This window comes from Neodiprion pinetum, chromosome 2, assembly GCF_021155775.2.
Source record: "Neodiprion pinetum isolate iyNeoPine1 chromosome 2, iyNeoPine1.2, whole genome shotgun sequence".
Lineage (NCBI taxonomy): Eukaryota > Metazoa > Arthropoda > Insecta > Hymenoptera > Diprionidae > Neodiprion > Neodiprion pinetum.
In genome coordinates, this window is record NC_060233.1 from 28,138,841 (window position 1) to 28,163,724 (window position 24,884).

The 24,884-nt window shown below is 39.5% G+C and overlaps 2 protein-coding genes across 2 annotated transcripts in view; one reads left to right on the top strand and one right to left on the bottom strand.

Moving 5' to 3' along the window:
- hwt (heavyweight) overlaps positions 1–24,884 on the top strand; it is a 128,174-nt gene that overhangs the window by 24,975 nt on the left and 78,315 nt on the right. The gene's annotated exons all lie outside the window — the stretch shown is intronic.
- LOC124211720 (uncharacterized) lies at positions 13,628–15,352 on the bottom strand. The gene is made up of 2 exons (XM_046611074.2): positions 15,238–15,352; positions 13,628–14,867 (listed from the first exon to the last, which is right to left on the bottom strand). The coding sequence occupies exons 1-2, from the start codon at positions 15,253–15,255 to the stop codon at positions 13,911–13,913; spliced, it is 975 nt and encodes a 324-aa protein (XP_046467030.1). The 5' UTR covers positions 15,256–15,352; the 3' UTR covers positions 13,628–13,910.

Sequence of the window (24,884 nt, forward strand, 5' to 3'; positions counted from 1 at the left end):
TGGGGTCGTTTTATACAAAAGAATGGCGCATTTGAATCGCTGGTTTCATGAAATACCGAGCATACTTTTCTTCATTTACACACAATCGTTTCGCGTATGATCTCCGAACTGATAATTTAGCTATTGAAAAGTGTGCGTATCGACATTCTTAGAACAGCATGTGGTCCTCCATGACGTTGAGCGTTTGTCTTTTCACCCTACGAGTTTTCCTTCGGCGTTGTGCAAACGTGATTCGAACGATCAGACGGTCGGTGCCCAGGGGGTCGTGTACACGCATGTTTCACTCCGACCGACGCTACAGAAAAACGCGAAAGCACCCTTAACGTTTTTATATACATATACCTACCCTACATTACCCTTTACGTGGTCCGATGCTGCGGCGTGTTCTAGGCAGAACAAATTAGCGGATGAAAAACACGTTGCTGCGAGTGAGACAAAGTTGAAAAGCGAAAGAAAGATATTCACTGATGCCCTGGGAAACATGCGTTCCTCTAAGAACAAAGGAACTTGAAGTACTGCCGAAAGTTGGTCGAAACAAGCACATTGTTACGAGTAAAAATTCTGAACTTGATTGACGTTTTAGTTGATTCCAATTGTAATCAGGGCAAAAATGATCGAACCATTGAGACGACTTACCGTACAAGAAACTTTCAAAAATGGTAACTATTCTGATGTTCGACTATATCTATACTCAAACTTTTGACGAATTGGTAATTCGAATCATTCAACCTCTTCACCATAGGTATCACACCATAGATATGTAAATCATGCTTGTTCTTTCCATTATCGTGTGCAGCATCCTCCAGCAGTTTTATATGTTGATATGGAATTTCTAACGTTGAGAATGTCAGTGTCGATTTTCCTTGAAAATCGTCAAATTCATGGGATCGTCTGGCTTCAGAGAGGTTCACACGGGGAAGGAGTGAGTGTGCAGCATTTGCGGTTTTTCCGGGATCGTGTGGGCCGCCCTCTTCTTCCTTGGTGGTTTTCGCCGTCTTCCATTTCCTCCCCGTTCCTCCCCCGTACCTGTAAATCATACGGGGGAGAGGTGACGGTGGCAGGGACAGCCACTTTTCAGAAGTGTCTCTACGTCAAATCCCACCGGGGTGAAGCTGAGCGGTACGACTAGAAGAGAGGATGGGGAGAAGCGAGTGTGGTAGAGCTTTGTTTGTGGCTCGTTGTTCGTTTTCCTTGCACACCTTGGCAAAAGACCCATCTGGAGCTGTCGTTGGTTCTCACTTTTATCATAAGCACACGTCGCCTAGTCGGGCAGGATTCACACTTTAACCGTTTTCGTCATTAAAGTTGGACAGCTCACTAATTTGCTTCACTTGATCGAGCGGATGAACAGATTCTAGAAGAAGATTTTCGATGTTATTGGAGTAAGCGTTCAGGGAATGCACTCTCAAATCGTCGAGACTCAGCGATGGTTTATTCTCTTAGGTTAGATTCACAGAACTGTTGGTTCCTTCATGGATATATTTGCTGATAAGAAAAGTTGAGGAAAGTAAATACAGACAATTATTCGATGTGTATTGACATCTCTAATCATCCTTGAACATTCATCGACATTCGTTACTTGTAAATCACATTGTTTTCGTATACGCGAAACCTTGAAACCGTGAAAATTGAACTAAAAATCAAAGAAGACGGGAATTAATCCTAGATCCGTTTCCATCTTTCGCGACACAGATCACTTTAACATTCATCTATCTAGATGGTAGAATAAACCACAACATGGACAGGTAGTACCATTCTTAAATGTAGAGGACTTGAGTTCTTTAGAATCTTAAACCACAAGCCTTACCTCGAAAGACACTTGTGGAAATGAATCAGCTGATCTCTAAATGTAGGAATAGGTACTTGTGATGTATCGTTTGTAGCGACAATTTTCGAATGACACCTAGAATTTCGTTGTACCATAAAAATTGGTTTACCTCTGAGAAAGTTGTGAACGAAGTTCGTTTGCAAGACGTTTCAAGAGACGGACAGTTCTTGAACTACGGAACCCTGATCCTGTTAGACAATTCAAAAACTTCTCGTCCTTCAAAGTTCTTATTAACGAAATTCAAGGTTCAATTCGTAATGTACCGAGTCCGGATACCTCCGAACGCTGCACAAGTCCTTGAGAAATGGAAAAAGGGCCGTTGCATTTTACCTCTCGTGTCATGCGTCGTTATATCCGTCCTCTGGAAGAGTTTTATTTTTACCGTTGATGGGAGCTTTTGCGTTACGTACGTTTCAAAGTCTGGGGTACCGTTGCAAGGAATCGTATCATTCTTGAACGTACTTGCATGCACACTTAGGAACGTTGCAAGAATTGCTCGTTGTGTGTAATGGATCCAAAGTGCTCCGCAGCGTTGCTGACAGCTGCTGCGGTATCTGAGTGGGCGGGTTCTGTGCTGAATACTGCGCAAAACACCCAGGTTTTAATTGGTCCTGGTCGATTATACCACGCGTTAATTTTTTCCATCTAGGTATCTGTGTTCTCTTCTTTTTACTCTCCATGTATCTTGCTCAAAGAGAATATAAGAACACGATGGATACGCTCGCTCTTCATACATTGCGCGATAATACTCGCTCCGGAATCAAACGAAAGCTTCAAAGCTGATCGTTGCACTGTGTATGACTGGAACTGAAAGCGTTCCACTTTGCACGCCTAATAGCACGGTAAATTATTCCTCTATACTTTAATAATTCTTCGATCTCGTCATCAATCTGCCAGACTTGAACAAGTTGCGATTATTCTTTCATCGTCACATTTAATTCGTAGGATTTTTCATCAGAGTATAATAACACAGTAAAAATTACACTGTTTCAAGTTTTTGTTAATAGTGAAACAAGCGTGTGTGATTAGTGCAACTCGTTTTGGTGCACAAACTGTCGAAAACAGATGAATTGTTTTCCTGTACACGTGTAGCCTACGCATAACGCGTGGACATCAATTATCCTCCTTTATTGGCAAAATGCGGTGGTAACAACCCCGCGCTTGTAATGCAGGGTGTTTCGCGTTATTTATATTCCTTGTAATTAAAGGCCTCACTCCGTACAGGCACAGGGGTTCGAAGAGCCAGCCTGCACTCTGTATCACGGTGTGAGCCGCTTAACCGGTGACCAATTGTCATTTCGTGAGTTCCATATTAATGCCCCGAAACCCTCGTCGGGCAATATTTTTTTTTTCACAAATTCAAATCACAGTTACCGCACTTTCTTTCCCTTCGTGTGCCTGTTTTCTATCTATTGCAAACTCCACTCTGTACCGTTATGTATGGGTTTGGGGGATAGGAGAAGATGCGTAGCTGCAGAAACGATAGGTTTGAATGGGATATGTTGGGCAAAGTGAATCCAAATGACGCGCTCCATCGTTTCGAACAAATGCCCATTGATTGTTTAATCTCCATATGTGCGTACGTACGTATATATATACAGTCCAATGACGGAAGGACCCAACAGCTGCTCATATGCGGACAACGGACAAACGCCATAGCTTTCCCATCGTAGACCCATCCCATCCCATAAGCATGGATCATATCAATCGCGCACTGTGGTTACGCCGCGTGCACATTGCATGCACTCCACACCTAATGCTGGGATAGCCACGGATTTCACTCCTATTGTTTTAATATCGTCGGTGTTTGCGACTGTTGATTTCAGCAGAATTCACGGGTTTCGAATAAGCCCATGAAATAGAAAATATTAAAATAGAAACATCGGATTTTTGGGATTATTGAGAATTTACTTCACACTGACACCAGTCAGATTTAAATGCTTGTTTTAATATCCCATAAAAATGTACTATTGTTATAACAATACGTTATAACAAATGTATACGTAGTTTTTAAACACCAGTCATTTTGACTGGATTTGGTAGAAATAGTTTAGTCTTAATTTCGGTAATTCTAGTTTTAGGGCACCTGAAATCCGACAATTGGGAGGAAATTTTGTGGTAAAAATACCAGGCTTGTTTGATATTAAAATTAATTCATGCAAATTGTATGACCAAAAACTGATGAAACTAATTCTAAAGTTAATTGGATTTTTATTTTGTATTTTCGGCAATCTTTTGGACATTCGTCAACTATTCACGGGTTTTTGTATTAGTTTTCAAATGTAATTTTTCGACGCCGAAACCAAAAATTTCAAGAGGTATAATAGAACCTGTTTGAGTAAAGAAGAAATATTCAGACGCGTACCAGTGTAAAGATAATTTACAAAATATTTCTTGAAATATCCTTCAATTTCCGAGTTTATCTCGTCTCAAGATATTACAGACTTCAAACACGGCGTAAAGTTTTCTGCCAACAACCCGAAATTATATATATATACACCGGAAGTTCTTATCGTCATAGATGATTTATTTTTCCTCGAACGTTCGTTGCAAACAGGAAATTCCGCGCTTTATACCGCGCGGTAGGGAGAAAAGGACAAGATAATAAATGGAAAAGAAATTAGAAAAGCAGGCGTTTCAAGTATATTCCGGTGTAAATAACCCGGTTTTCCAATTTCATTTACAAGTTTGCCGTACATCGATAACCCGATTTTTGTCGCCTATAAAATAATTGCTAATTGCACACACCCCCGAAGAAATCGCTGAATGGCCGCATTTCTACGTTCGCCAAAATTCTGCCCCGTTTGCAGTTTACCGTATATGTATGGATGGCATGGGGAGGATTGGGCATTGTTTGCGTTGTCAAACGAGCCGAAGCAACGGTGCGATATTGGGAGGCGCGTAAATCATCGCATTGTTAGTTCGGGCGTCGTTTATTTAGTCTGTTTGGCAGAAAAATGCTTGATCGTTTCTTCTCGCCGCTCAGAGAGATCAGAGATGCCAACCTGTATCGGCTCGTGTGCATGACGACAACACTCGATGACGTCCCTCTTCTCACCCCAAATTCCTCATCTCGTTCAATGCTCGGGCAGCCTTGTCTCTTTGCACAAAGGCTCTTAATTTGACGACGCGTTGACGCGGGGTTCGCAACAGAATCTGCTGCGGGGGATGATTTGATTCTCTGTTTGTCCCGGCCGGCCGATTTACCTCGGTGAAAAAAATTGATGAGAAATATCGATCTTATCCTCACGAGCAAAATCATGGGACAAATCTTGACGGATACACCATATTTTACACACTGTGAATTTTTTAAATTTCAGTTTTAATGGAAATATTTTTCGGAAAATTCTGGAATCTTGCAGCAAGATCGGTTGCGAGCAAATCAATTTTTCTGCTATACGAATCAAGCACTCTTGTGTGATTGATTTATTTCGAAATTTGAATGGTAAATTCTGATGACAGTTGATGTCATTTTTGAGAAAATTGGTTCACCAAAAATTAATGCTTTTTATTTATTTTATTACTAGAAAGTCGTACATTGATCATTTATTATCGAATTATTATATTCACTAGCCACGCATCTTTAAAAATACAATATTAGGAAGTATTGGAATTAAGAACAAAAGCCTAGGTATAGCATTGTGTGAAATCACCTCAGATTGGTAAAAAAAATTAGTAGATCCGGTTAAATCTTCTCTACCACGGCTAATTTTAATCAGAATACTATTTTTTACAAATTTGCTGAAAAAATTTTTTCCATCGTGTTCGCATTGTTATATACTGATTTTTACAACATTGAACCAATATACTGACCATGGTGAACAAATGGAAATATGGACTTGACTACAGAAAAAAAGTAAATCTCTTTCATTCACTTTGTAAGAAATAGTATTCTGAATAAAGTGAGCCAATGTAAAGTGAAATCGAACGACTCTATGAGATTTTACGACAATTTTAATTCGAGTGATTTAAAAGTAAGCATTTTTTTATAACTCGGCTGATTTTCAGGCCTTACAGATTTAACAATTTGATAAATACGCAACGCGTGACTATCTCATTGTAAAACTTATAACACTTGTTTGGTCAACAAACTTCAGGGAAAATAAATTCTTGATTCAGACAAAGAAAGTAAATTTTTTTAAATTTATTAAAACTGTAGCAGGGTTTTCTGATTCATTTGAACAATCACACTGGCATAGCAGAATTAGCCTTGCAACGGTCTCTTAAGAATCAGACGTGACCGCGAGGTTGATGTTTTATATTTGCAATCAACCCTTGACGCAATTAAATTGGTAAATTAGTGGCTTGTTTTCCTTCTATCTTCTACTTCTTTCTGCTTTACAATTTTCACCCCCGTCCTTTTCTCCTTCAATTCCCCTTTTACTCTTTCCCTTTTTTCATGGTTTCGATTAATCGTGTCAGACTTTCTAGCAGCAGCAGTTGCAAGAGCTGGATACGTGAGCTGAGCGTTAAAGCTTTGAAATAAATTTAAATCTGGTTTGTGATAGCAGGAAATAAGAGGGGGTCCCGCGATTTCCATAGTCTTCCAGTACCTTTTGAGGTTTTAATTTCTCACGAGAAACACACAACGTGTTTCCGACTCCTTCGGAATCAGGGGTGTGAGTTAAATTATTATATTTGCATCGCAAATTGCCTCGGTTGTTTTTCTCGATTCATTAACCTCGCTCACTCTGTGAATTTTTATACCAATTTATATGATTTTGAAAAAGTTTGCACTAGTTTCTTTTTATTTTTGTCCCAAATACTGAAATACACTCTTTTCTTTTTCCGTCAAAAACGTAGACCTTATGTAAGTATTATGTACAAATATATTTGGTAAATAATTTAAAAAAAGAATACACATAAACAAAAGTAAAGGAAAAAATATCCGTAGAGATTATGATAAAAAAATTTCAAATCTCTCGAGTATAAATCCTTTTTTAATTAGATTAACTTGATTCTTATAGCTTCTATGGAAAAATCAAATTCAGTGCAGAAATCACGACACTTATAACTTACAATCCAACCTTACATTGTTTAACAGAAGCTGGTGATATAGAAAATTCAAAAACTTAAAACCAGTTCAGCTTTACTTCAAAGAGGTTCGTGAGTCGAAATTTAATACCTTGCCGCTCAATTTGATTACGAGATGCTCAAGCATTATCAGTTCATTAAATTGATAGATACGTTCGTAAGCTACGATGATTTTCTTCAAAATTAAAGAAACACATCTATTGTAATTCTAAACATGAGCTTGGATATCGATGTTTCATTTCGAATCACTTCAAAACGGCAACGGAGCTGAAAGATTTGTTCGATTTCACTCCACGATGGCTCATTCTTTCGGGTAAACTATTTTTCACGAATTCACTTGAGTAGATTTTTATTTTTTTTTGTCATCAGGCAATTTAATATTGATCTTTTCAATAAAAATGAGTACCAATGCGATCATAACGAATTGAATATCCACCGGTATCAACGCGATAAAAAAAAGTATGTTAGTGAAATTACAGAAAGCAGTCTCCTCAACAAAATAAGCCATCGTGAAATGATTAGAAATGAATGTTGTAGCTCCGTCGCCATTTAAAAATGATATGGAATGAAAAATTTACGATTAGGCTCTAATTCTATTATACAATTTTTTTTTCTCAAATTCTTAGGAAATTCTTGATAGCCTATTTTGATGAATCCTAAATCCCCGATTATTCCGTAATAAATTAAGCGAAATACTATCGATCCTTCACCCACGAACCTCTTTCACAGGGTCTTTGACCCTGTGACAAATTTTGAGTGAATTACGGGTTCTTTTTGAATCCCGGTAAGATAACGGTAAGTCCATGCAGGGTGCGAGATATCATCTCCGTTATGAACGATATATTTATGTGAGAAAATTCGTAATCTGCTGCCTTCGGTATCTTATACTACGGTTACACTGGTTCTCATAGACGTGCCACCTGTTATACCTGCGTGTGTCTAAGGATATTCGCAGAGGGTGCGTCAAGCTCGCGTGCTCTAAGTGCGTAACCCGCGATTGAGACCTAACTCAATTTTTTTCTATCACATTTTCCCTTTTAGTTTTGTTGCTTCGCCTTATTCCCGATGTGTCGACTTTAGATCACACATTTTTTATGTTTAGATGCTCCAATATCCTCGAGGTCCTTACTTCAGATCTTTTGGAAACGGTTCATGAACTGTGAGAAATACGGGGTAATTATTATCCTGAAAATTGTGAAATCATTTTCGTCAGGCAATCTTGAAAAGTAAACTTAATTCAGTTCCATTATCACGTTGGAATTATTTTCTGAAAACTGTATTTGGACACAGAACTTTTGGAATTCATTGATCGTTTATATAAACTGATGATTTTCATTTAAAAATGATAAATAGATCGCCGTTTAAATCGGCATTTGTTCTCATTTTTCCAAAGTTCAGTCATATTGATTCACCGAGGTTTGAAATTTGCTTCTAAACTTGAGCTCTGATTCATCTAAATTCAAGTTAACTTTGAGAAAGAGATAAGTTGATTTCGAAAAAGTATCTTAACGAATCAGATTAAAAATTTATATTCTTTTCGAGGTTATTTAATATCAAAAAAGACCTCGCAACTTACGAAGTAAAAATAGGGGCTAATTTCAGCAAAATGATTTGATTCCTTTTTCCTCTCTTGAACAGTAAGAATCGACTTTGAAGTTGACCAGTTGCATCAATCGTCATTATTTTATCATTGAAGGACTCGACGGAAAAAAAAAATTTCCAGTCCCTGTGCCTTACTATTCGTATTATATTTTCTTGTAACTATTGTAATAATTTGATGCATCGATCCAAGAATAAATTGATGCTGGAGTATTTTGTTTATTTGAAAAAAGTAGTACTGACAGCTGTAATCACACATAGTTACTTGTAAAAAATTTTTTTTTACAAATTCCTACGATATTTAAATCGTTATTGTAACAAAACCTGTTTCACCAGCATTTTCTATCTACTATAACAAATGAAATTTGTCTCTGCTTAGGGAATAAAAAAGAATAGAATAAAAGTTTTTCTATTATCTCTTGGAAATTCAACCGTGCGTCACGAACGCAACCTTCGTTATCAAATTCGCGATCGAAGAGGAGGTTTCCCGTGAGCTCGACGAGTGATCGATGACCGATAGCTCGTCTTGCATGTCCTCCGCTTCTCTGCTCGTGGAATAAACTACACAAGGTAGCAGGGTCCGCTTATTTAACGATAAGTGCGACGCACTCGGACGCAAGAGTTGCGTTGTCACCTTGCCTCAGCCTTCGGTGATCCGGTAAGACCGAAAACCGGTGCCTCTGCACACCCGTGAATTCACCACGTCCATTCAAAATCCAACTGGGCTTACCGCATGAATACATGCATCACCGTCCTGCCCAAAGCGGATAACCCTGCGGCTTTTCTCACCGCCATTATATGCGCTCACTTATGTGCCTTCGATTCTTTGGACTCGACGCAGCGCGAGCTCGTCATAACTCGATTTTTATAGAGGAATTTGAAGAAGAAACGATACGCAATGTTCCAGAATATGTTCAGCGACTTTATATTTCCCCTTGAATGATTTGCACAAAAGGAAAAGTAACGAAAATTTATCTTACCTTCGTACTGTTTAAAATTTCAAGCACCCTACGCGTTATATTTCACACGTTCTTGGTGCAAGAGCAGTAATTTTATTGCTTGAATTTCACTGAATCGTGGAAAGTTCATGAAATTTTTTTAAATCAAAGTAAAATTTGTGTAAATTTGGAACAAGTTATCCCCTTTCGATCCTTCGGATGTTTCGATACAATTGACAAGAATTTAAGATAATCATGAATGACACTCCTGTCGTTTACTTTCTCTGAGGTTTCTACAAAATTTTACATCAATTCTGTAAAACTTTTGAAGCGAGGAAAAAAAAAAAAAATTGAACTAAATCAACAAAAACTAATCGCAAGCATAATTATGCAGTTTGAACATTGGCTAACTTGCTTAAAAATAGCAGACTTCTCCATATGTTATCCAGGGAAAAAGTTTTTTAATTTTTTCACCTACCCGCGGAGGTTGACAAGGCGTAGAGAACGTCGTCAGTCGTCACCTGGATCATTGTGGGGCAATTTTTTATTTAAAAATTCTTTTTTCCTCAACGTACTTGAATCCGGCCTGGCACCTGTGTCTTAATTAAAGTTAGCCAGCTCTCAGAGACCGGTTCAGGGAAGCTGTAGCTCGGTATACTCGTCGGAAAAGCCCCCCAGGGGTGTAATTTAGAGGCGGTGGCCCCCTCGTGTTCATATTCCAACGACAAGCGCCCCGCGACTGGCGTTGGATGCGAAGAGAGCGAAGAGGAGGGCGGCACCGGGACGTTTCACACCTCACCGATAAAGTTATTAATTTTCTGGGTAAGGGGTGGGGGAAGGGGATGATGCGGTGGGTGCAGAAAGGGGTGGAGATTAATCTAGCCAAAGTGGACTACCAAGGAGACTTCGCGTTAATTGCTTTTATGCATCGTTGCTTATTGTTTGAGACGGGGGAGAAACCGTTTTATGGACGAAGATGAACATTGTTATTAATTCCATGTATTCTTATCGCTTGGACACGTCAATCGCCATCTTTAACCATAAATTCAGTTCAACGGTTCCTTCATGGAATTCATTATTTATTTTCTTTTGGCTCCGTTTTGGAGACACATATTACAGTGTTTAGGAATACTTGAAATGACTTTACTCGTTCGATAGAAATTATCTAACATTGTCGTTGAAAAGATTTTTAACGATTGCAAAGTATATTTCAAGATTTCAGACGGTTTCTTTTCGATTGGACGGCTTAATCATCCTCGGCAACTGCTACGGTAGTCGAAATTTCGCGGTAGGAGATAAAAAGAGTCGGAAATACCGAATCGAATCTCACTCTCGATTTCGGTAACAGAATGGATGGACTAGACTTGAAACGAGTTGTGGCACCTGGATGACTTTTGGTCACTGCAAGCTGGGAGGAATTCCCTAGAGATTTCCCCTTTAAGACAGTGGGAACACGGAGGGCGAGATTCGGATGTCTTTACCATGCAAAGCAGCCCCTATTCCCTTTTGTCCATCAGATGGACCCCGTCGGAATTGGCGTGGGTCTCGAAAGTTCTGACCATCTTGATGCGGGACTGAGCACCGTCTCTACGACCTTAGTTTTTCGCCGTTAAATTCGTTTGATATTTATTCAGCTCATCGGGAAAGATGCACACTCTCGGAGGGACCTCTCAAATCTTTTTTCCCTTGTTTAGAACGTTGCGTGATGCACAGCGAGCCTTCGATCTTTCTTTACCACTGTCTATGAATTGATTCTGAGCCCGTTGGTTAAAATTTCCATCAAGGTTTCTTCGTTTACTCTAAACCAGTGTTTTCGTTCTTTTTTATTTTTGCTCTCATTTTATCGATATTTTTTCAAATCCAGTCTGACGTCCGTTACGATTCCCTTTGGATTTTTTATTTTTGGAGTTGAGAAAAAAAAGAACACAGATGGTGGGGAGTTGGGCTGACAGTCCTCTCGGCCGTAAAGGGATTCAATAGGCAATCAGGGAATGTCTTCGTGCGGATGACAGAAAAATAGATTTCGAAATGATTATTTTTCCTCGAACGTGAGCAAAGTCGATATTTTAATTTCACCAACGACAGTCAACGCGATTTTTACGCGACTCTTTTGCGGCGCACGCACTGATCATCGTGCAGGGGAGTCAAAGGACGCGGAAGAGAATCAATTCGCAAAAGATATTGTTTCGCGTTCCCGTGTCAGACGATAATATCCTGCGAGAATAGGAGGGAGAAGGCGAGCGAGGCTGACGATGAGTTGGAAAAGAGCCGTTAGTCGGTGAAATATGATCGTTTTATTTCACCTCCTCATCTTTTTACCCATCCAACCTGCACGCTGAGCACCACCGGCACCCCGTAAATCGCAATATACCTACACAAGTCAATTATTTACTCTCGAGGAGGATCCCCTACAAAGTAAAACTTTACGTGTAGGTGCCCCCACACACCTGAACCTGAACCCATATCATCCGTCTATCGCTTACTCGAAATTAGAAATACATAGGCAGGTATATAGATTCGTTCAATATATAAAAGATGGACGATAATTGATGATGTTACTATCCGGAAAGCGGCGATTCCTCCTCGCCTTGTCAGAAAAAACGGTGCCGTTCTCAAGCGCCTTTCCCGAGATCTTCTTCAGGCTCGGGTCTCAACGTTCAATTCAACAACTCTGCAATTTACTCTCATACCGTCAAAACTGATGACGTAGCTTTCCAGATGTACTCGATTTTTTAACGTCCAGTTTTGTCGGTGTTCATTTAAGTTACGAGTATACCTGGAGAAATGCGAACCGCAAATCAGACAACATGACCGAGTGTTTTCCAGATTGGGAAGAGCGATTTATATTGATCATGACGTTCGAATGAGCAGGCAAGAAATGTTGAAACTCAGTTCGATGACCTGACGCGCAAAGTACATACATAGAGTTGCCACTTGCCGAATTCACGTTGAGAACTGGCCTGGCCTTAGAGTTGCGCTTGCGAGTACGCGTGTGGAGGTATATTTAGATCTACCCTTGTTCGTTGGGGGATCATCTTAAGCATGATCACAGGGGTGGCTGGGATAGCCACCACCTGGAGACTAATGGTGCCCGGGAATCTCCGCGCCAAGCGGGCTTCTAAACGAGGAGCATTGCTGAAGCTTGTAAAGTTCGCCTTGCCAATAAAATGACGACGATGATGGTGATGATGATGGTGGTACGCGTCAGTTTCATTGTCGCGTCAATGGACGATTGATGGTGAGGAACGTGAGAGAACTTCGCTGAATCTTGTTTGGAGACAAATACAGCAGAAACTAATGAGCACTACGCTGTAGAGAATCAGAACTTGTCCTTGTCGTCGGTAGTTGATGATTTATGAAGCGGATGCCAAATCGATCAATAATAACCAAGTGAACGTTGGACTAAACCCGCTACCTCCAATGGAAAATTATTTGCTTATTTACGAGAAGACGCAGCTGGCTGAAAGACTCGGAACGATACGGCCAGGAGAGCTTTCGGGTATGGGCGATATGGCGCAAGGGACTTGGTGTATTTTGTGGGTCGTTGGTAGCCTTAAGCGCTGCCATTACTTGAGAGAGGCATATATGTGGGTTACTAGTTGAGGATCTATGACGATCGATATCTCAAGTAGCTTCATCCCCTTTGTACGTCTTCTTGTTACGGCGTGCCTCTTGAGATTAGGAACGCCTAACGCTTGTATACAATATATACTTAGACGTTACGCGTTACGAGAACGTCAGAAAATTTATAATCGAGTATCAACGGTTCGAGCTAGGGTTCGTTTGGCGCTTGCTTGAAAGCTCCTCGTTTTTGTTCTCAGTTATTTCTCGCTTTGGCAACGAGCTTTCCGAATAAATCGATATGCGGAAATGGTAAATAAAAATTGCACACTTCGTTGTTAGCCCAGAAGGCTATTATTTGCTAGATATTGATTAACGTCTCCGCAGGTACTATATACGGAAAATGAGATAACTTCCGTAATGACCGGAGTCGAGAACGATTCTCGGCCATTGTCTACCGCTGTTGTACTGCCTTTAGCAACTACGTCGGTAACAATTCTCGAACCATTCGTACCCATATACATGCACACACAGTGCATCTTCTATCCAGTAATTGTTTTGTATCACGCTGTGAGACCCGCGTTATATGTAGAGTCTAACGAAATTGAAGAATTCGCGTTCAACGTTATTTGTTGTTTACAGTTTTCCGGTAGTCAAATCTCAGACACTCTGTAAAAATTACTCGCATTTATATTTTTGATATTTTTCGGGCGTACAGGCTTTTTGTTACTCTATCTTAGCTATTCAAAATTGCTATCTACACTCGTCATAGCCATTTCGTATACGATAACTTCAATTGCACAGAATTTCGAGAGTCTGTGGTAGTTAGTCAGTCTCTAAATGCAGGCGAAACTAATTCTCCGTTTCAAAGATAGAACGCATATGTATCTCTTCCCATGAATATCTAATTTTCTTACAGCAGTTTTGGGAAAGAGTTAATTTTCAAAGTATTAAAAATCCTCCTCCCTATAGTATTTGTTGTAGTTACACTTCGCTTCATGACTTTCCTTCCGATGGCGCGGCATCCTAACACGACATCCATAAATTTTTAGCTTGCACTCAATCAGCTCATCAGGATCCTCTTCTGGTTCTTCTTCTGGTATCTCTTCTGGTTCCACTTCTCGTTCCCGGAAGTCCTCTTCATTGTAGTATTTATTGTAGTTACATTTTCCTTCGTGAATTTCTTTGCGACGTCGTTGCATCCTCACTCGGCATCCGTAAATCTTCAGCTTGCACTCCACCAGTTCATCCGGGTCCTCATCGCCTTCAGCTTCTGGTTCTGGTTCCAGTCCTGATTCCCCCGCATTGAAGGCTTCGAAACTTTCTTTGAATATGCAGAGTGGCTCGTGTACCGGCTTCCTCCAAGGTGGCATCATCACGTTGCATCCAACCACCGCGTGAGCACAGGGCTCGAGATCATCGCCCGGATGCAAATCAGTGGGAAGCTGTTCCTCTTCGAGGAATGGCCTGAAATGGCATCTCGTCTCGTGAAGCTCTCTCAGGTACTCGGGAACCCTGATCCAGCATCCGAAGTTCGAGTACTTGCAGTACCCAAGGTGTTGTTCCGGTTCGGGAGACGGTGGACCCCAGGATCCTCTTTCGTGATGAAGAAAGTCCTCGTAAGGCGCGCTGGGCTCGGTAGATACGAAGTCCCTCGGCATCATGTGTGGCATGAAGTGGATCGGCGGCGGCGTTTGCGCAGGATCCGTTTCCGGTGCCGGGAAGAAATTCAACGGTGCGTTACACATAGAACATGCGTAATAGTACGGCTTACACCGGTGGCACATCGTGTGACCGTTCTCGCACTGGTACGTTGGCATTTGGCCCATTTCCATGAAGCATATCGGACAGACTCCTGCGTTCTGGAACATTTCTTGGAGGTCTGGATAGCGTACGGGATCCATTTCCTGCGAAAAGTTTTCGGGGTTAGTACACTGTGTTGGTATATTTCGGTAACAGGCTTGAATATTCAAAGTCATCCAGGGTGAATACTCCAAATGCGAAACGAATTTGATTGGTTCGTAGATGGTATGAATAAGGAATACTATGTATATTCTTGCGTATCGTGAAAATCACATTTCACTAATAGAATATCGCATTAGCGACCGCTTGTTTGTCACTGATCGAGTACCGGCGAGGTTCTTTGGAAGCCCGTGGAGGATTTTATGTAAGCAGTTCCTAGGTATCTAATTTCAATTACAAGAAGCTCGTACCGTTGATAAATCATAATACCAACTGCAGGGTGTCACTGATCAAGTAGCGCTTAAACTTTCTTACCGGATTCTTCCTCTCCATTAACCTTCTTTTGGCAAAGATTCACTGCAGTATCCGAGGTTGCGGACTAAAGATTCAAGCACTTTGTGTAACTCGCGATCCGTTTAAACGAGCGCAGCTCGTCACCGCTGTTTCAGTCCACGCCTCTTATCTTTGTCACATGATAATGCATTGTTATCTGATAAATCGTGGGTGACGGCATTATGTATCATGGCTCATGTTTTCGGTGAAACATGAATTGGCTCATATCTTATACGACTGATTGCAACAAAGATTGAACTTCCCTCTCGAATAGATGGATATAAATGAATGTTTTATAATCTTCATGATTAAAGTGGTTATCCATGGTAATTGTTCTTGGCATTCAATAAAGAACAAAGCTATCATTTCTAAGTAGTCGCAAAAAAAGTTTCTGTTACATATCTGGTACGAAAATTGAAGAATAATTTCATTCTGCTGACGCGGTAGTTTCAAGATAGAAGTTAAACTCCATTGCATAGAGGAGGTCTGAAAAAGCGTAGACACGCGAAACGGGAAGAACTGTTTCAGTTTTTCAATCTCAGATGGAGGGTTTCTAAAGTTGAACAATCTATAAATTTTTGAAGCCAAGTATACAAGGTATTTCACATTAGCTCTTAAAGATAAGGGAGAAAGGAGGCTTGCTTAGCGGGTTTTTAAGGAAACTCCAAAACGCGTTTAAGCGCTTGAAATCGCATGATCATTCGAAATCGTTTTCACGATTCAATATCGAGCACGACGAAGCTCACTTATCGCATTCATAAATTGTCACTTTTTGACCAGACGAACGGCACCTAAACCCTTACGATCAAGACGTATCTCAACGTCGATCTAAGAGCTTGAAAGCTAACATATTACCAACTTGACTGTTGAACAAGGGCTAAAGATCCAGGAGTGAGACATAGGAAGGTGACGGTAGTCCGCACGCATATAACTACGTTGAGGATTGCGGACCGTAGATGGATCGACCACCACGCCTCCACCCTGCAGGCGCGTTACGTTTCAGGGCTATTTGCATAAGTGAATTATGGCTGGTGAATATTATCCTCCAACACACTGGGGTGAGCCGAGTCCGGTATCTTTGGCGTTAGTGGGTGTAATATGTATACCGGCACGTGCGAATGTCTGTTACGTTGAAAATTTACCAGCATTTCACAAGCCGGGCTATATCGCTGAACCAACGGAAAGCGATGGCGGGGTATAATGGTGCACTAGAATTTCGTGTCAAGTTTCGAAGCTCTGTTGCGTGCATAATTAAACGGTCAAAAATAAGGGGTCCAAACGGTGACCTGATACGCGCAACTTTCGCAGTCCAAGTATAACGAGTAGAAATTTAAACAGACACTCTGTCCATTTCTATCCATGCTTTCCGCGACGAATTTATGGATATATCGCTGTCCAAACTCTCTGGAATTAATGGGGGAAACTGGACACCGTGTGGGACATGAAAAAGGTGAAACGGGTACCTAACTTTCCGCGCTTCGTTCGACCGTTCAGGCATCGCAAACGTCTATCTCAGTCCGTCCCTCACTCTCTGTGTTCTACAGTTGAATTTTTCACCGATAATTAACTGTCAACGACTAACGAACGCATCCATAACGTAACTCAAAACACGCGATGGGGTCCCCAACGTTGCAATGTGCCACCCTTTCACCTTTTCACATGTCCCGTCACCCATCCCAGTATCAAACACTGTATCGAACACGACAGCTACATGCCTCAACTACTGTATCCATTTTAAACTTTACCCACTACATACACTCAATACGTAGGTACTTGTATTGACGCTGTCATTGCTGACTGATAGAGGAGTCGAATCAACGGGTGCATTCTTTTTTCACCTAGGTTTTGCTTAAATTTTTTTCACTCTTCTAGGTAAACAAGTTTCATTTTTCACAGGGTCTTCCGGACAGGTTATTTCATTAGCTTTAGTTATAATATAAATAGTGTTGAAGACAATTGATTAGAAAGTCTTGGATGGGTGACAAGTCGTGAACCTTAATTTTTCACTCAAAATGTTCACAGAGCTATGATGGATTTGGAATGACAGGCTACCACAGCCGACTGATTCACAATGAATACGTATTATTCATTTCCCAGTCTGATGCTGTTTGTTCTGAAGGTAAATCAATGACTGAAGACACTTCCTCATAGGCATTTAGACAAAATAATTTGAGTGTTCGGTATTGATGTGGCGGTAAAAAGAACTCTTCTCATGGAAGTCCAAAGTGCAGTGTTTTTCAGGTTTATGGTTCACTTGAACAATAATTTTGATACGCAATATAAATACCAAACAGTCATTTCTCTCCTGTATACAACCGTGTCACTTTGCTGAAAATGAATCTTTTTCGTCAATTCAAATACTTTTAACCGTGATTTGGTGTAGAAGTAGGTAGGTTCAGGGTACGGTGGTCGCGTATCCTGAAGGAGTGATTCCGTTCCGGTGATTTGTTCGGATTGTTACTTTTCCTCGATTGGTTGAATGAGGAGGGGGGTTAAAGGCGTCGACTCGGGGCGCAATATGTCGTATAATTCAGCGATAAGTCAAACCCTTTCTACAGTTGCGGAAAGGGGATATAGGCAGGGGATGGAGGAATGGAAGGAAAGGACAAAGAAAGTATAAGAACAGCAGCGTTCGAACTCCTGTGCTGTATTACCTTGCACAGAGGGGAGTCTGGCTTCTCTTAGCCGTTTCTACATTTTCACTACCTCTCTGCATTTTTCTCTTGTCTTTTATCCGTCGCCTTGCATAGCGGAACACGCGGTCTAATATATGCAAAAATATTCGGCAAAGATTTGCCATATCGGTATAACGCATTCTCCGCATTTTTCTACAACTCCTCTCGTCTACCGTATGCAAACGTTCACTTTTATCTGCGAACAATATTGTTGTTGACAGCGAATGAAGTACATAGTTTCAAGTTTTCTTTACCACTGAATTTTTAGGATACATTGCATCCGGCCTTTTACGATATTTTGAAACTGGTACATAGTTGTTTCGAACTTTGATTGTTCTACTTTTGTTACTGCATTTTTTTTTTTTTTTTTTATTCTGAACACGGTAAGAGAAGAATAAATTCAACAACCACGTGCAAATGTTAAGTAATTTTCGTAGTTTCGTTACTCGTTGTTCTCCAGTTTTCACTATGAGCTCGAGGTCCTGTATCCGCTTTGCTCGTTAAACTTGATCCGACGATTTAAACTAAGTAGGTGCTTGTATGAGTCGCGCGTATAATCACCGTATGCTTCTTCGCCGCTTATATAATACGGATCCGCGGGTAGCTTGAGATGCTGAAAGTCGCTTTAAAACCGCCTCATTTCGTATCTGTTCCTTTTTTTTTATCATTCAACTGCACGTTTCCTACATTTCTGACTGCTCATACCAATTCCAATTTGTTACATCTACTTTGATGAGCGAAAAGCTCACGTTGAAACTATCCGTGTACGTGCGTGACAATAATGTTCAACTGGGATCTGATTTCTGTTTGATTGATTGTTCAGTATTTACATTAAAATAAGATATAAGAGCGAACAAGACGGGGATCCTAAGTAAATATAACTACGCATTTACAGGTTCAGTTTAGATATTTTAGATATGCAAGAGTAATTGGAGGCAGCTGAATACAACATTAGTAGAGATAATTCGGAGTTGATATAGTAAAACGTTTTTAAGTATATTTTTTACACACCTTTCTCAATAAAAAGAAGATTGATTGTAACAAAAATTAATAATATCGTGGCGTTTGAACCGTTTAAAAAAAAATAAGAAACTGCACTAACGAGTCTTATTAATTTAACGTAAGATTATTCATTTTTTTTTTTTGTGTACTCTGAACAAATTTTTTAGTCATTATCATGCTGCAAGGGAAATAAAGTAAAAAAATAATGAAATAAGTAAAAATAAATCATAATAACGCTAAATAATTGGAAAGAATTTACATTTCAGTGCTGTCTTCATCAAGAACCGACTTCACAAAAATTTATACTAATTTTTCCTTGTACAAGTTAGAATTTGCGGTAAAAAGTTTTAATTCCAATTCACGTTCTCAGTAACATTAACCGCATTCGAAAAGCTTACAAAATTAGTCACATACATTTATTTTTTGTGGATGCTTTCCTGACCAATTGATAGCGATAGAAAAAACTAATCGTGTTTTGAAACGGGTAAAAAAAGTAGAATGAAATAATATCCTCCCAAAACTTAGCAGCAAGTGCATGGCAGTGGTGCTAACGACTATCAAAAGTTCTTCGCTAATTTCTGAAGTACCAAAGTAACTATCCCCAAAAATATCTCATTCACCTATAAACGCAATGAAAACTAGTTTCATCATCCTTGAAATGTACGTTTGTTCTTACAATTTAGTCGGTCCACGAACAAAAAAAAGAAAAGAAATTCAATCGAAGCACGCCGAAGATGTTTTGCAACCAAGGAGTTAACATTTTTTAGTCGAGAAAGTTAATTCAACTATGGGGCTGACGAAGAAAATTAATAAAATTTTCAATCAAATCACAGCAGGTGGAATAAATATAATAAAATCACTGCAAAAATTTTGCAAAATGTAAGAAACTAGTGTCCAAGTTCTGTAATTTTCAAAATACTTGGTGTATTCTTATACGGGTAAGGAGCTCCTTCGACTGCGACATAACGAGTTTTGAATTTGATTAAAAAAAAAATAAAAAATACATACAACGAATCCAAAGTTTTTTTATTTTTTTTTTTTTTCATTCAAAAAATTTGGTATCACCTTCAGCAAAGGTGTGACAAGTTATCGAAGTTCTATACTTCTAGACCATTGCCAAGTTCGTTGTAATACATTTCCTTTAAAGAGAAGTTCGTAATGTATCATGTGAAGGATTACAAGATAGTTTATAAAGGGTGTAGAAAGGGCGCAGAGATGAATAATACTCGTCAAAGAATCGGAGAAGATTATTCCTTCCCTCAAAGTGAGCTTAATTTCCCGCTTCCGCAGCGGCTCGGGTTCGCTTCGGCCCCGCCAGGGCGAAATTCACCCCGCACGAGGGGTTGAATCGATTGCGATATATCGCAGCAGTCTCGGGCCGGGCGACGCGCAAGCGTCCAAAGAACGGCTGCCATTGGCTGCCGATGATGTCATGCAGTCACCCCTAGGACCGTGATATCATCTGCGATCCCTTCTGCAGTCCGCACCGACCACTCGACCGGCGATGACGCCGCGTCCCTAAACACTTCCTGCACCGTGATTTCAGCAAAGTACCTCCGATTGTTCCCACATGATCCGAAAAGGTCCAAGTCTGTGCGTCGTACCTTCTTGTTGGGGATTCCCGGTTGTGCAGTGTCCTACTTGGCTGCGACGACAAGCCGTGATGATCATTGACTGGTGAGTGCCAGATTCGTCGTTATTGCGCCTACCCCTATCCTTCATTTATTTCCTTCAGTCATCCGATAGTGATTGTAGAAGTAACTGGTGCCTGTCATCCGATGATCATGACGCGTCCTTACGCATTGTGCACCTTCTTCGTTCATTTATTAGCGTATGCTTTTATCGCGGTTTTATTTTCACCCTTTTTTCGGAATTATTACCAGCGTGCTTTTTTTCATCATTCGGTACCCTGTCAGCCGATGACGAATGATCGTTACGAGGATGATCGTTTTTTCACTTTGAATTTATGGTAATCCCGAGATTCCTTGGCGGGTTTTCTTATACCCCGCGTGCTTTTGACTGTCAGATCGGATTTTGCTCAATGTGTCAATGTTGTTGTTTGCCGATTGGGGCGTGCTGCAGACCTTCAAGGGCTGATGGTACGAAAGGCAATTTTGACTAATGGGGTATGTTATACGGGTTTGCTTATGTCGTCGTTAAAACATTCGGGATGTTGGGTCAATTACACAAATCAGCGATGTGAGAGGAATTTCGGGTGTTTTTAGACTCGTCTGATTTCATATTTGAACATTGGATATTGACACGCACTTTGCGGAATGAAACAGGTTACCAATGTTTGGGACAATTAACTAGTTTCTCTGTGGCTCTAAATTGATCACATGGCTTGATTACGACTAGCTAGATTCTCGCTTCTCTTCGTGAGGAAATATGCACCCTGTGGACAAAGAGATCTTTCATGATGAATATTTTTGCACGATTAAAAAAAAAAAAATATTGGCAATGGTTTGGCTTGTTAACGAAAACCGTTAGATATTTCCAGCAAAATATGAACTGACCTATCAATTTGGGACCTTATAAGTATCTCGCAATTTATGAAAAAGTTATTGTTTTCGAATTTCTATCGTGCAGTTATTATCGACTATTCGTCATTAAATTAAAACGAGTGTCAGAAAGCTCAAGCTTTCAATATATCATCGCTTGTTCTGTTTCTTGGCTGGGTCTGAATATTGAGTGTTTTAAGAAAACAATTTTACCCCGTCGAAATCCTTTTTTTTTTAGAATAGAGATGTGATTCTCGAAATGATAAATCATTTTTTTTACCTCTCTAATCAGAACTAAGAATTATATCCGAATATTTAACACTCTTCCGACTTACAGTAAGTAATTTGGATTTTTATTACGCTTGCATTGCTTGAAAATTTTATATGGTATAATATTTGTGTTGAAAATACAGCTGAGATAAAATTACCTTCATTATCATGTAAAATCAAACGAATCAACGTATGGAATTTGTAATTATTGTAACAAAGTTGTCATTCCTGTTTCTCATCATAAAATCAAAAAATCTTTTTAATCCATGAGTTATGTTAAATTGAAAACAAATTGTGAAACAGCTTATTACCAATAAGCATTGACGTAAAACTAGTTGAACACATCTCATGAACAATGAGAGATAAATGAGTCCAGAATCGAACCAGCGACTGATTCAATTCGTAACATCCCGTTTCCCCGTGTTGTGGCCAGCGAAAAGTGAGGGAGAGTTCGTGAATTTTATTGGATGAGGGAAATCCGCGGAAAGTTAAAAAATTCCGGGGTCAAACAAAACCTCGAAGAGCTTTGGGAATCCTTTTTGTGGTCAATCTTACAGAAAAATTTTAAAAAGCAAAATTTTACGTGGATTAAAATTTGATGAATTATTCTAGGTCTCATTATTCACTAATCAATCATAACTGGGTAAACTTTTTTAGTCAAAAGGTTAAAAATTGAAAAGAAAAGTTGGAATTGTAAATTCTAAATTGTAAGCTAAATTATAATACCGTGAACTTTTGAATAACAAAAATATAAATACTTTCGATCTTTCACAAATTTTCTGAGTTTTATCGAAATTGCGACGTAAGATTGATATATATATATATATATATATATATATATATATACACATGCGTTTCTGAGAATTTCAGCCGATTTTGAAAGTGTACATACCCCTTCAGAGTGTTTGACGTAGGGCTAGAGCTTTGGGATTGGTTTATTTTTCAATTGGAATTCTAATCTCCGTGCAAACGTTGTATGGGTTTGGATACAGACGCCGTGTAATCCAACGAGTAATATAAAATTCGCAAATTGTTTTTGACGTTTGCGTACCTACATTTGCGTGCAAAGCGGCTATAGAGGGGTGAGAATTCTGCGGCGTATTGCTTTCTCTCGGTTTCCTTTTACCCTGCTGCCCCGCGGTACAAATAAATTCATATAAATATAAGCAGAGACTGGCAGTTTTCTGTTTCTTAATATATTTTTTCTCCTTCTTGCAATTTATGTATTGGTTTGCTTATTTTTAACGTTGGTGAGTAAAGAAATATACTTTTATTTTTAAATAATTTTGCGATTCTATTTATTGACGCACAGAATCCTGAAGTAGGGAAAATTGGGAAAATAAAATACCTATTTAAATTGAAATTTATTCACGCAGAGCGATTTTTATAGAATCGCGAATCATTGTATTTCAATCTTTTCTTATTACCGGCCCAAATTGAAATATTTTTATACGAATATCACACTTTTCTCGGCGAAATTTTTCTCAGCTATTAAAGAAATTTTTGAATGTAAGAATTGGAAACAGGCCAGTCACATAGGTAAACTTGAAAAAAATTATCACCTGTCAACTTTCATTCATTTGTCGAATCTCTGGAAAAGATTGTTTCAGATTATTTGTCATTATTAAACAAAGAATATTTATGTCTTGAGTAAAAAATTTGTTCAATAATATGGAAGTTGAAACTAAATTGTGATATAAAAATCTTTGAAATCCTGAAAGAACGTATTTTATTCACCACAATGCAAACTCAATTCTTATCGGAGATGATAGTGTGGTGAAAATTTAATTTCAACACTGCCAAATTTGAAAATAGTCAGGTTATTTCAAATTGGAGATATTACGTTCATTCCGATGATCATTTGTACAAAATTCTTCATCAAATTCAAAGGTTGTTTGTAAATAATAGTTGTTGATTAGAAATTGGTTTGACACGATGAAACAATTTGAACGTACAAAATATTTCCGAAAAAAATTCTGTTCCAAAGACAACAGCCTTTCTTCCGAACTCTGTAAGGGGTAATTGATCAGCAAAGAGAAACGCGCGATACAATCTAAAGACTAGAAGTTCATAAACAATCTCCCGGAGTATAATAATTGTTTTTTCTTGGTGAGTATCGTGCCTTTCGCAGTGCCGATGGGATAAGTATAATAACAACAACAATGATACCAGCGGTGATAACAATAATGAAAGTAACGTAAAAAATGATTACGTCATTAGCGCCGGTGGGGGCGGCGGTAAATGAAAGTGGAAAAAATACCGCCGCGGGAGATTTTATCTCTTCGGAAACTGTGTGACTACGACTCTGTAGGCGGTCGTCACGAATATCGGGGTGAAAGGAAAGAGAGGAAAGAGACAGCGAATGAAATGGTATCGTCCTTGTGTTCGTCTTCTTCTTGGTCGTCATCGTCGTCGCCGCCGCTCAATCAGAAACGCAAACACCCCGATTACGAGCTGAGCTTTCCAGGGATGCAATGGTCCACATACAGACACTTGTCACTATCGCTTTCCTCGCCTCTTCATACGGCCTATCGACTCTAATTCTTTATCCAACTTTACCAAACCTCAAGCAAACTGAACTCTCCAACTCTAAGCTTGATACAATCTTTTACCACGTCTCCCAGTGACGCGCAGATATTGTATCTTCATCTCCCGTTTATTGTTCGATGCTTCGACGCATTTCTAAATTATAGGCATGATTCGTTGCGTAACTTGTCGGAGAAATTGTATTATTTGATTTTGATACAAGTGATCGGAATAACAGTTTCTAGTGTCGGGTGAAACAAAGTTTTTTGAAACTAAGGCAGCAGTAAACAATCGCCACATTTGTTAAATTCATCGGAACGCGGCAAAACAGGTAATAGCTTGGATCAATTGAGCTGTCTTACAATCGTTTGGGTAGCTTTGCTTGAAATAAGATCTTCACTTATGTCCAAATGGTGAAATTTATACAATTTCTTAATAATTTTCAACCAGGTACACCTTCTACATCACGTTGAAGTTAGTAACGTTATCCCAACGATTCGCGTTGGAAAAAAACCATTATTTCGTAATTTTGGAACTGTTTGAAATTCAGTATATGACCTTACTAAAATTTAATCTCGTCAGATAGACGGATGAAATTTATTTATTCTAAATTTCGCAAGGTGAATGTAATAAATAAGTAAGAGATGTGGCGACT